The 9521-nt window shown below is 44.4% G+C and overlaps 1 protein-coding gene across 1 annotated transcript; it reads left to right on the top strand.

Annotated features, from left to right (window-relative positions):
- The first annotated feature begins 4909 nt into the window (after window positions 1-4909).
- Window positions 4910-8464, top strand: wfikkn2b (WAP, follistatin/kazal, immunoglobulin, kunitz and netrin domain containing 2b). Its single transcript, XM_049015702.1, has 3 exons — window positions 4910-4999; window positions 5211-5454; window positions 5855-8464. The coding sequence occupies exons 2-3, from the start codon at window positions 5257-5259 to the stop codon at window positions 7364-7366; spliced, it is 1710 nt and encodes a 569-aa protein (XP_048871659.1). The 5' UTR covers window positions 4910-4999; window positions 5211-5256; the 3' UTR covers window positions 7367-8464.
- The last annotated feature ends 1057 nt before the right edge of the window (window positions 8465-9521 follow it).

Here is a 9521-nt window from a genome sequence, read left to right as displayed (position 1 = left end):
TTGGTAAATTATATAATACTATTATTACCAGGGCAGCCCATTGTTTTTGCCAGTATTTGTTGACATAATACAGACCCTGTTAGCATGAGCCCTGAACCAAGGATGGAGAGCATCAGACACCACAGCCGTCCTGCTAGTTTTTCTTGAACTTTCCTTGCTTAATTTGTGACCTTGTGAGTGAAAGCAAATCATTTCTAATGGTTTATTTAATATTTTGGGCTGGACAGTAATCTTGATGTAACAAAAGACATTGGGATTTAGTAAATTAGCCATGTTGTGAACTGTAAATAATGGACCCTCTTTTGAATTATGGATATTATTTAGTTCACTTCGTAGGCAGGGGCTCAAGAGGCTGGTGTTACTGCTTGACAGCCCGTTTTGGTTGAGTTGTGACCTGTTACGCCCATTCATTTTGGATTAGAGATTGACATTCTAAATCATCTTAAGAAACTCTGCCGTCTTTGCCAAAGTTAACAAATGGGTAATTTTCTGAAAAGATTGGATTTTACCATTTTGCAAACATGAAATATTTTTTAAAACATTTCTCTGATCATTTTATGATGCCAGAAAGAAAAAATAAAAAGTACGTTGGGGAATCTTAAAAGCAAGTTACCATACAGAAAGTGGGTTCTTTTTGGTGGTTTTTTGGAAAAAGTTCAAAAAAGCTGCAAGTGATCAAAGTGGGGGGGGGGGGGTCAAAGTCAAAGTCTGTTTATGGACAATGCATGTGTTAAAGCCAGGCTTTCTGTCAGCATGCACAGCAGGACACCCCCATAGGTCTGTTATTCGATTTCTGACATACCGCGTCCACGCTATGTTGAGAATGTAAGGCTTCTGCTTCCTAGTGGTGAGGCGGCTATACTAGGGCTGTTGTTAACTGAAACAAAATAGCTAACAAGATATTCAATGCCCAGGAAGAGGGCGATTTAATGTTTGCAGGATAATGAGGTACAGGCCCGTTAATTCTGAGAGTGTCCTGCTGTGTGTGTGATGAGTGAAAATGGAGTCTGGGAGGTGGGTGGGCCTGGGCGGGGGGGGGGGGGGGGGGGGGGGCATGCAGAGCAGGATTCAGACTGAAGGGAGAGCGGAGGAGCCCATAGGGGAGCTGGGGAACATTCAGACATTCTGAGGGATCAGGGAAGCAAACGGAGGAGCTGGGAGCATGCTGGGTACTGAGGTATGCATAGAAGAGTCAGGGATCAGGGAGCACCCTGGGAAGTAGGGAATGCATAGGAGAGTATTAGAGCGGGGAGCACACTGGGGAGTAGGGAATGCATAGGAGAGTAGGGAGCGGGGAGCACACTGGGGAGTAGGGAATGCATAGGAGAGTATTGGAGTGGGGACCACACTAGAGAGTAGGGAATGCATAGGAGAGGAGGGGAGCGGGGAGCACACTGGGGAGTAGGGAATGCACAGGAGAGTAGGGAGCGGGGAGCACACTGGGGAGTAGGGAATGCACAGGAGAGTAGGGAGCGAGGAGCACACTGGGGAGTAGGGAATGCACAGGAGAGTAGGGAGCGGGGAGCACACTGGGGAGTAGGGAATGCACAGGAGAGTAGGGAGCGGGGAGCACACTGGGGAGTAGGGAATGCACAGGAGAGTAGGGAGCGGGGAGCACACTGGGGAGTAGGGAATGCACAGGAGAGTAGGGAGCGGGGAGCACACTGGGGAGTAGGGAATGCACAGGAGAGTAGGGAGCGGGGAGCACACTGGGGAGTAGGGAATGCATAGGAGAGGAGGGGAGTGGGGAGCACACTGTGGAGTAGGGAATGCACAGGAGAGTAGGGAGCGGGGAGCACACTGGGGAGTAGGGAATGCACAGGAGAGTAGGGAGCGGGGAGCACACTGGGGAGTAGGGAATGCATAGGAGAGGAGGGGAGCGGGGAGCACACTGGGGAGTAGGGAATGCACAGGAGAGTAGGGAGCGGGGAGCACACTGGGGAGTAGGGAATGCACAGGAGAGTAGGGAGCGGGGAGCACACTGGGGAGTAGGGAATGCACAGGAGAGTAGGGAGCGGGGAGCACACTGGGGAGTAGGGAATGCACAGGAGAGTAGGGAGCGGGGAGCACACTGGGGAGTAGGGAATGCATAGGAGAGGAGGGGAGCGGGGAGCACACTGGGGAGTAGGGAATGCACAGGAGAGTAGGGAGCGGGGAGCACACTGGGGAGTAGGGAATGCATAGGAGAGTATTGGAGTGGGGAGCACACTGGGGAGTAGGGAATGCATAGGAGAGGAGGGGAGTGGGGAGCACACTGGGGAGTAGGGAATGCATAGGAGAGGAGGGGAGTGGGGAGCACACTGGGGAGTAGGGAATGCATAGGAGAGGAGGGGAGCATATAGGGGAGCAGGGAGCACAATGTTGTATGGAAACAAAGAAAAGAGCAAGAGAACATATAGAAGCATGGAGGAAAACACACTGGAGTGGAGAACACATAGATAATTTGGGCAACACTTTAGTGAGTAGGGGAAGAATAGTATAGTAGTATAAAATAGTAGAAAAATACAAAGAGGAGCAATAAACACAGAGGAGTAGGAAGACAAAAAGATGAGCAGGGCAACATTTTCCCGAGCAAGAGAACAGACTAAATAGTATGTAAATACACCAAGGACCAGGGGAACAAAGAAAGCAGTAGTATAACATATAGGGAAGGAGGAGGAACTTTCAGGTGAATATAGGAATTAAGAAATGAGCTGGAAACACACAAAGAACTTGAGGATAAAGAACAGATGAGGAATATATGTGCATACAGATGAATTAAAGATTAGATAAAGGCATTTTGAAATGAATGGAGAAAAAGTGGAGCTCACAGCAATAAAGAGAACTCAAGTATGGGTAGATATATAATAAGGAAGAGTGGTAGGAGAAGAGACAGGGTGACAGGAAGCCAGTGGAGAGCAGAGGAAAAGCTGGGCTCAGAAGAGGAAACAGGGAAAAGTGGGTGTCAGGTCAGCCTGAATGGAGGGCCGGAGAACATAAGTGGCAGGACAGGGAGCAGAGAGGTGAAGAATGCAGTGCCCTAGTGAGAGCCAGGCAGTGGGCTGATTTATACACCAGAGAGAAACTGCACACTACTACCAAACACAATAACCATCAGATATATTTCATTCTGATGGATTTACTCATACACCCTTCCAAACTGTGGTCATATGCATCTATTTATAGTTTTGTTTTACAAAATTCTAATTTTAAGATGTTGAAAAACAAGCAGGGCACACACATATTCTCTGTAATGAAACCTCTCAGCGTCTTTTGTGTTTATTTGATATCGCGCTGAAGTGCTTTTTTCATTATACAAATATCACAAGAATGCAAAGTTCTTGAGCTACATTCAGCCAGTCATGGCCCTCTAAACAGCTCGCCAGTTAGTACCCAGTTAGACACAGGGACCCTTCTGACAGACACCGTGAGAACTCTTAGTACCATGTCCTCCAGCTCTGTTCTCTGGGGTTTACAAAAAGTGAGGCTGTCATGAGGAGGCAGGTGTTTGTTCATCATTCTTTCTTGTCAGGATGTTGTTACTGGGGCTTTCGGGAAGTTGATAAGTGACGGGAGATAATTAATTTAACACAATTCCTGAAATGAAGGTTGCTCATTTGTTAGTTTTGTCTTATTTTTGTACAATTACTTGAAACGAGAGAAATTTCATGCATGTATTATGATACTTTAAGGGAAATTCAACTAAATTATACGAAGTAACCTTTGAAGTTACCATTTGCATTGAAGTCTTATTACGTAACAGAATATATTTAATCAAAGAACTGTAAAATGCACCCGTTATTTTTTATTACATTTTTATGACTGACAAAGGGTCTCGTGGGCAAAAGAAAAGACCTTTCTTACTTTCCTCTGTGACATCGTTAAAGCAGTTAGCAGCGGATATGGGGTGAGTGCGGCTTGTCCATATTATGGAGAGTCACGTGACGGCTGTGTCCCTGCCAAGGGTAGTAATCTCTCGCGTCGGAAAGTGCGCAAACTTCAAGAAACAGCAACGGACAGTATATGACATTTGCAGTTACATCTATGTTTAGTTTATTGTATTAACGTTTCTAAATGCTTCTTTAGAAAAAAAATCACAATCTGCCCATGTCCTGTATTGAGAAACAAGCGTACCAATGAAGATATTAAGTCCTACATGAATTATCATCTTTGGATTGTAATGCTGACACTTTGTACAACTAATTTACATCAGATTTAAATTTATTTATAAAATAGTGTTGTATTTTAACGCCTTGGACAGCACCTATAATATCATAAATGGGACTGATATACAGCTTCATACCCGTTGTTTGACATGTATGTAGCCTATATATGTTCGTTTTGCACTGTGCAGTAAAATGTGTATGATGGAGTATTCAACGTTTTTTTTCCCACCGTCTATATATTTCACCACAGTAGAGAATAATGTTATTCAAAATTTACATTAGCGGATGATTAATAGCACAAACGTTTATTATGGTTTTCGTACGTTTACCGTGAATGTTTCTAATTCTAATTCGAAAAAAGGCGAATTAGCGCGACAAAGCTGTTTGCGATTTTCTGAAAAATAAATATTTTTTGTGATTCAGACCCACCTGTTATCACGTTTAATATTACAGTAGCCTACCTGTAACACTACATAATACTAAATAATGACGTGCCTTAGGTGTCACAGCAGACATACCAGCTGAAATGTATGCAAGATAAAAGATAAATGTGCAGTAATCAACACACACAGTATATAAATCTGTATATGCTGTAAGACCCAGATGAGCGCAGGACATCTCGGTATATATAGGTTTAACTCGGCGTTGATGGGGTTAATGTGGGTTAAAGCGATCGTTGAACAGGCAGGTGTCCTGCCAGTCCCAGCCCCGTTTTGGACTGATGTTTTTAACTTTCAAATGCTTTAAAGTACTCAGAAGCAATTCATAACTGTCACTGGCGCGTAAGGGCGAGTTTTGTGGTCTGGGGAATAGCCCGTGTAGTTGCATCTACAACTTCAAAGAAAATAAATAGGGTATAAATACCTCTACCTAAATTCATGTGACTGGAGAGTAGCGACTTCGGCAAACGAAGGAGCTCAGAATTTCGTAATATTACGACTTTTTTTTCTACTGTCGTTTTAGGTTAAATGACATAATACTGAAAATCATTTTTCTAAATATTGCAGAATATTTTTTCTTCCCGAATTAAACTGTTTGCATTTTACTTATTTTTATTTTTGCCAGTTCCTTTTTTACCCCCTTGACGCCGTTAAAGCAGTAATCGCTGGAAATGTGGTGGATGCTGTTTCCGCGCTGGATCTACTTCCTCGCAGGACAGTACTTTGTCCTCCTTATGGACAGCCGCGTCATGGCCATGTCCCTGCCAAGGGTAGTATACTCTCACGCCGGGATCTGCCCGAACGACATGAACCCTAATTTGTGGGTGGATGCCATGAGTACTTGCATGCGGGAGTGCGAATCGGATCAGGTGAGTCTGCTTGCCACCAGACTGATTTATCAGATTGTTTTCAGTTTGCAAATTGGAGAACAGGTTTGATTACTTGAAACGTTTACTTTCAGTAACAGTACTGTTTATTTGTTACCATTAAACTGTCACAATGTGCTTATATGCTTTAAATCTCCACTACGTAACTCAACAGCATAATAAACTAAGCTTATACGCTTGCGTATACCTACACTTTTATTGCGGCGGATAATATATCATATGTAATAACCTAATTGTTTAATGTAGATCAAGTCAGAGAAATCATGTTGTAAGTTCCTATTAAAATTGAAAATTGAATTTAAATTTAAATTCACTGTAAAATAACACATTAGGGTTACAATAAGGAAATGTATTGGAATGAAAACTATTGCATTGCACCTAGGAATGCGAGACTTTCGAGAAGTGTTGTCCCAACGTCTGCGGAAACAGGAGCTGTGTGGCAGCTCGTTACATGGATGTCAAGGGGAAGAAGGGTCCCGTCGGGATGCCAAAGGAAGCAACGTGTGACAGATTTATGTGCACTCAGCAAGGCTCGGAGTGCGACATCTGGGATGGGCAACCGGTGTGCAAGTGTCGAGACCGCTGCGAGCGAGAGCCTAACTTCACCTGTGCTTCGGACGGTATGACCTACTACAACAGGTGCTACATGGATGCAGAAGCCTGTTCCAAGGGCATCTCCCTGTCTGTGGTAACGTGCAGGTACCACCTCACCTGGACAAACACCAGCCCGCTACCTGCAGAGACAACCCTCCGTCCTACCACCACCGCTCTCCTAGAGACCACCGCGTTAGACGTACAGCCGCCGGCCATGAGTAGCAGCCCAGGCCACCAGTCTGTGTTTGTCGGTGACACGGCGAGCTTCCTGTGTGAGGTGACGGGGCGACCGAAGCCGGACGTGACCTGGGAGAAGCAAGTGGAGGGGAAGGAAAATGTCATCATGAAACCCAACGATGTGCAGGGGAATGTGGTCGTCACCAACATCGGGCAGCTCGTCGTCTATAATGCCCAGGTGCAGGATACTGGCATCTATACTTGCACAGCTAAAAATGCAGGGGGCGCCATCCAAGCACACTTCCCCTTATCTGTGGTCCAGAGAGACACTGTCAAGACGGAGGACCCTAAAAATGCAACAAATGTTCCAGTGGAAGAGTGCCTGAAGACACCAGACCACGAAGACTGTGGAGAGGAGAGGATAAACTGGTACTATGAAGCTAAGAAGAACAATTGCTTCACTTTCACCTATGGAAACTGCAACAACAACATGAACCACTTTGATACCTATGAATCCTGCATGCTGTCTTGTGGTGCAGAGCTGGCTCAACCTTGTGGTCTTCCCAGCCTTCAGGGCCCTTGCAAAGCGTATGAGCCTCGCTGGGCATACAGCAACTTGTTAAAGCAATGCCACTCGTTCATTTACGGTGGTTGTGGTGGGAATGAAAACAACTTCGAGAGTAAGGAAGCCTGTGAAGAAGCCTGCCCTTTCCAAAAAAATCACAGCTGCAAGATGTGCAAACCCCGGCAGAAGATGGTGACCAGCTTCTGTAAGAGCGACTTTGTCATTCTCGGCCGGATGACGGAGCTGACAGAGGACCAGGACTCTGGTCATGCCCTCATCACGGTGGAGGAGATCCTAAAGGATGAAAAGATGGGGCTGAAGTTCTTTGGCAAGGAACCTCTGGAGGTCACGTTGCTGAACATGGACTGGAGCTGCCCATGCCCCAACATCACCAGTGCGGATGGTCAGATGATCGTCATGGGAGATGTCCACAATGGCATGGCCGTCCTGCAGCCGGACAGCTTCGTCAGTCCGTCCAGCTCCCGGCGTGTCCGTAAGCTCCGTGAGGTCCTACAAAAGAAGACCTGTGACCTTTTGAAAGAGTTCCCCAGCGTTTAATAGAACATCTCCAAGTCTTGTAAAGACATAAAATACACACCATGGCTGTAATGCTCTTATCCTAAAGGAATTAAAAAAATAAATCTCTTCTTAAAAGTGTTCTGAAAGGGTAAGTCTACAGTAATTCAGCCCAAACTAAGTGCCTATGGGTTTCTTACCACACTTTCTTCTATCTGTTAACATGTATGTCAATTTATTGTTCACTTTATTTATTTTGAATATGCAGCTAGTGTATACTATATTGTATGTATGATGCTTACAATGTGCAAGTTCACAGAAATTCCTCTTAAACTAATATGCTTAAAACATAAGAAACATGCATTAAATACTGCACTTTATTTATCAGAACATGTGCAATGCAATTGGAATACATTGATTTATATGCATTACGTGACATTGTAATAACGCATGGTGTTGCTCTGACTTCATGTTTTACTTCATTTGGATATCGTAGCGCCTTCATCAGGCAGACAGATGTGTATTTCAGAATACTAGACTCATTGACATCATCTCATCTTAGAATTCAGTGTTTTAGTCCTTTTCTAGCAGTTGCAGATTTGAGGCTCCTCTTAAGCACTTATTGAGACACGTTTCTTAGCATTCGCGTTCCGTGAAAATGTGTCCCTGAAGTGTCTCTCAATGTCATTCTCTCCTTACAGTTTTAAATGACCTGTTACCCTTGATACAATAGATGATATCCACTGTTGTACCTTAATATCAAGGTTTCAAAGTCATGGATTGTTAAAGTGTCACATCGAAACGTCTGTAACATTCTCACAATCAGATTTGCTCAATGCACTTGAACCGGTTGTAATATATTCTCTCTGTGGGTAAGTGTTCTGAATTCCTGGAATCAGAGTATTTCCAATATAGCACCTTGCAATTCTGCTATAAAATGAATGTATATTTTTGTGCTTGATTTTACCTTTAGTTTTTGTATTTATTGTGTGGTCATTAGTCATTTACTAAAATTAATGAATAAAATCCTAGCCCTCAAGCACTTAATTTTCTCTTTAGAACAATACTTGTTCCATCTTTTATTTTAAATGTTTTCTTCTTTTCCTGATCTCTTTTTTTTTTTACATATCCAGCACTGCTGAGACAGAGCAATTAATAAAAACAAAAGGAAAGACAAAACTGTGAGTGATCATTTACTTTTTAAAATATTTAAATCTGTGGACTTTGGGATTATGGAAAACTTGTCTATTTTTATGACTTCAGGAGTGTGTTTTTTTAAACGTCTGTACTGTTTTGTTTTTTTAAACCCCCCCACACGCCACCCCACACCTCTCCATAGCCCCCACATTAATTATCACGCAGGTCACATTCCTGCACTGGTGTGGGGAAGTGCTCAGCCACAGGGGCACAGCGGCACTCAGACAGGCTGCGCACAATGGAGTCTGCTCTTTGACATTCTGTGTCATGCCGACCTTTCATGTGTGTGTAGCTGGTCAGGCCTCACCACTGGGCTCTGTGCAGGGAAAACACGCCCCCCACCCCCCTTGTCACTATTGCCTGACTTCAGCCAAATACTGGCTCCCCTCTCAGTAGGCCAGTGGAAGGGGGGGGGGAGCGGGGGGGGGGGGGGGGGCAGTCGGCTGATAGATGAAGCAGGGGCTTTAATACAGGATTTGAACTTTTGACTTTTACAACCTGGGATGCAGACAAACACACGGTTTCCCAGAGGTTTCCAGGGTGGGCTTGGGCTGTCTGCTACCTCAGGGTAAGTGCAAAGCAAACCCTTGACCTTGTGGGCCGGGGAAGAAAGGAGAATCGCCAAGAAAGAAAGAAAAAGACCATTTCATTCACAGGCTGCCAAGTGTCAAGTACAGCTAGCAGATTCTGTTGCACTGGAGTGACCGGGGGAGTACAAAGGTAGCCCCTCTCCTTGAATCCTGCCATGTCCTCTTTTCAGGGATCATTTAGCATTAACAATTGTATATGTTAAGAAACAAAAAAACAAAAAAAAACTAAATTATATCAACATAATTCATGCATAAGTATTGCATATTTTTAACTTGCTTCTAATCCCAGGTCCAGAACGAAATCACTAAGGATGCATCTGAAGCTATCGAGGGGCCACAACCTCCACAACTGACTGACTTTCATCTGATGGGACACATTATTAATCTGAGGGTGCTATTGCACCCTTGGG

The sequence above is a fragment of the Brienomyrus brachyistius genome, chromosome 5 (assembly GCF_023856365.1).
Source record: "Brienomyrus brachyistius isolate T26 chromosome 5, BBRACH_0.4, whole genome shotgun sequence".
Classification (NCBI taxonomy): domain Eukaryota; kingdom Metazoa; phylum Chordata; class Actinopteri; order Osteoglossiformes; family Mormyridae; genus Brienomyrus; species Brienomyrus brachyistius.
This window is presented reverse-complemented; position numbering and strand designations above follow the sequence as displayed.

Coding starts and splice junctions, on each gene's coding strand:
- wfikkn2b (XM_049015702.1), top strand. CDS start 5,257: ATGTGGTGGATGCTGTTTCCGCGCTGGATCTACTTCCTCGCAGGACAG. Junction 5,455..5,854: donor GGGAGTGCGAATCGGATCAG/GTGAGTCTGCTT, acceptor CATTGCACCTAG/GAATGCGAGACTTTCGAGAA.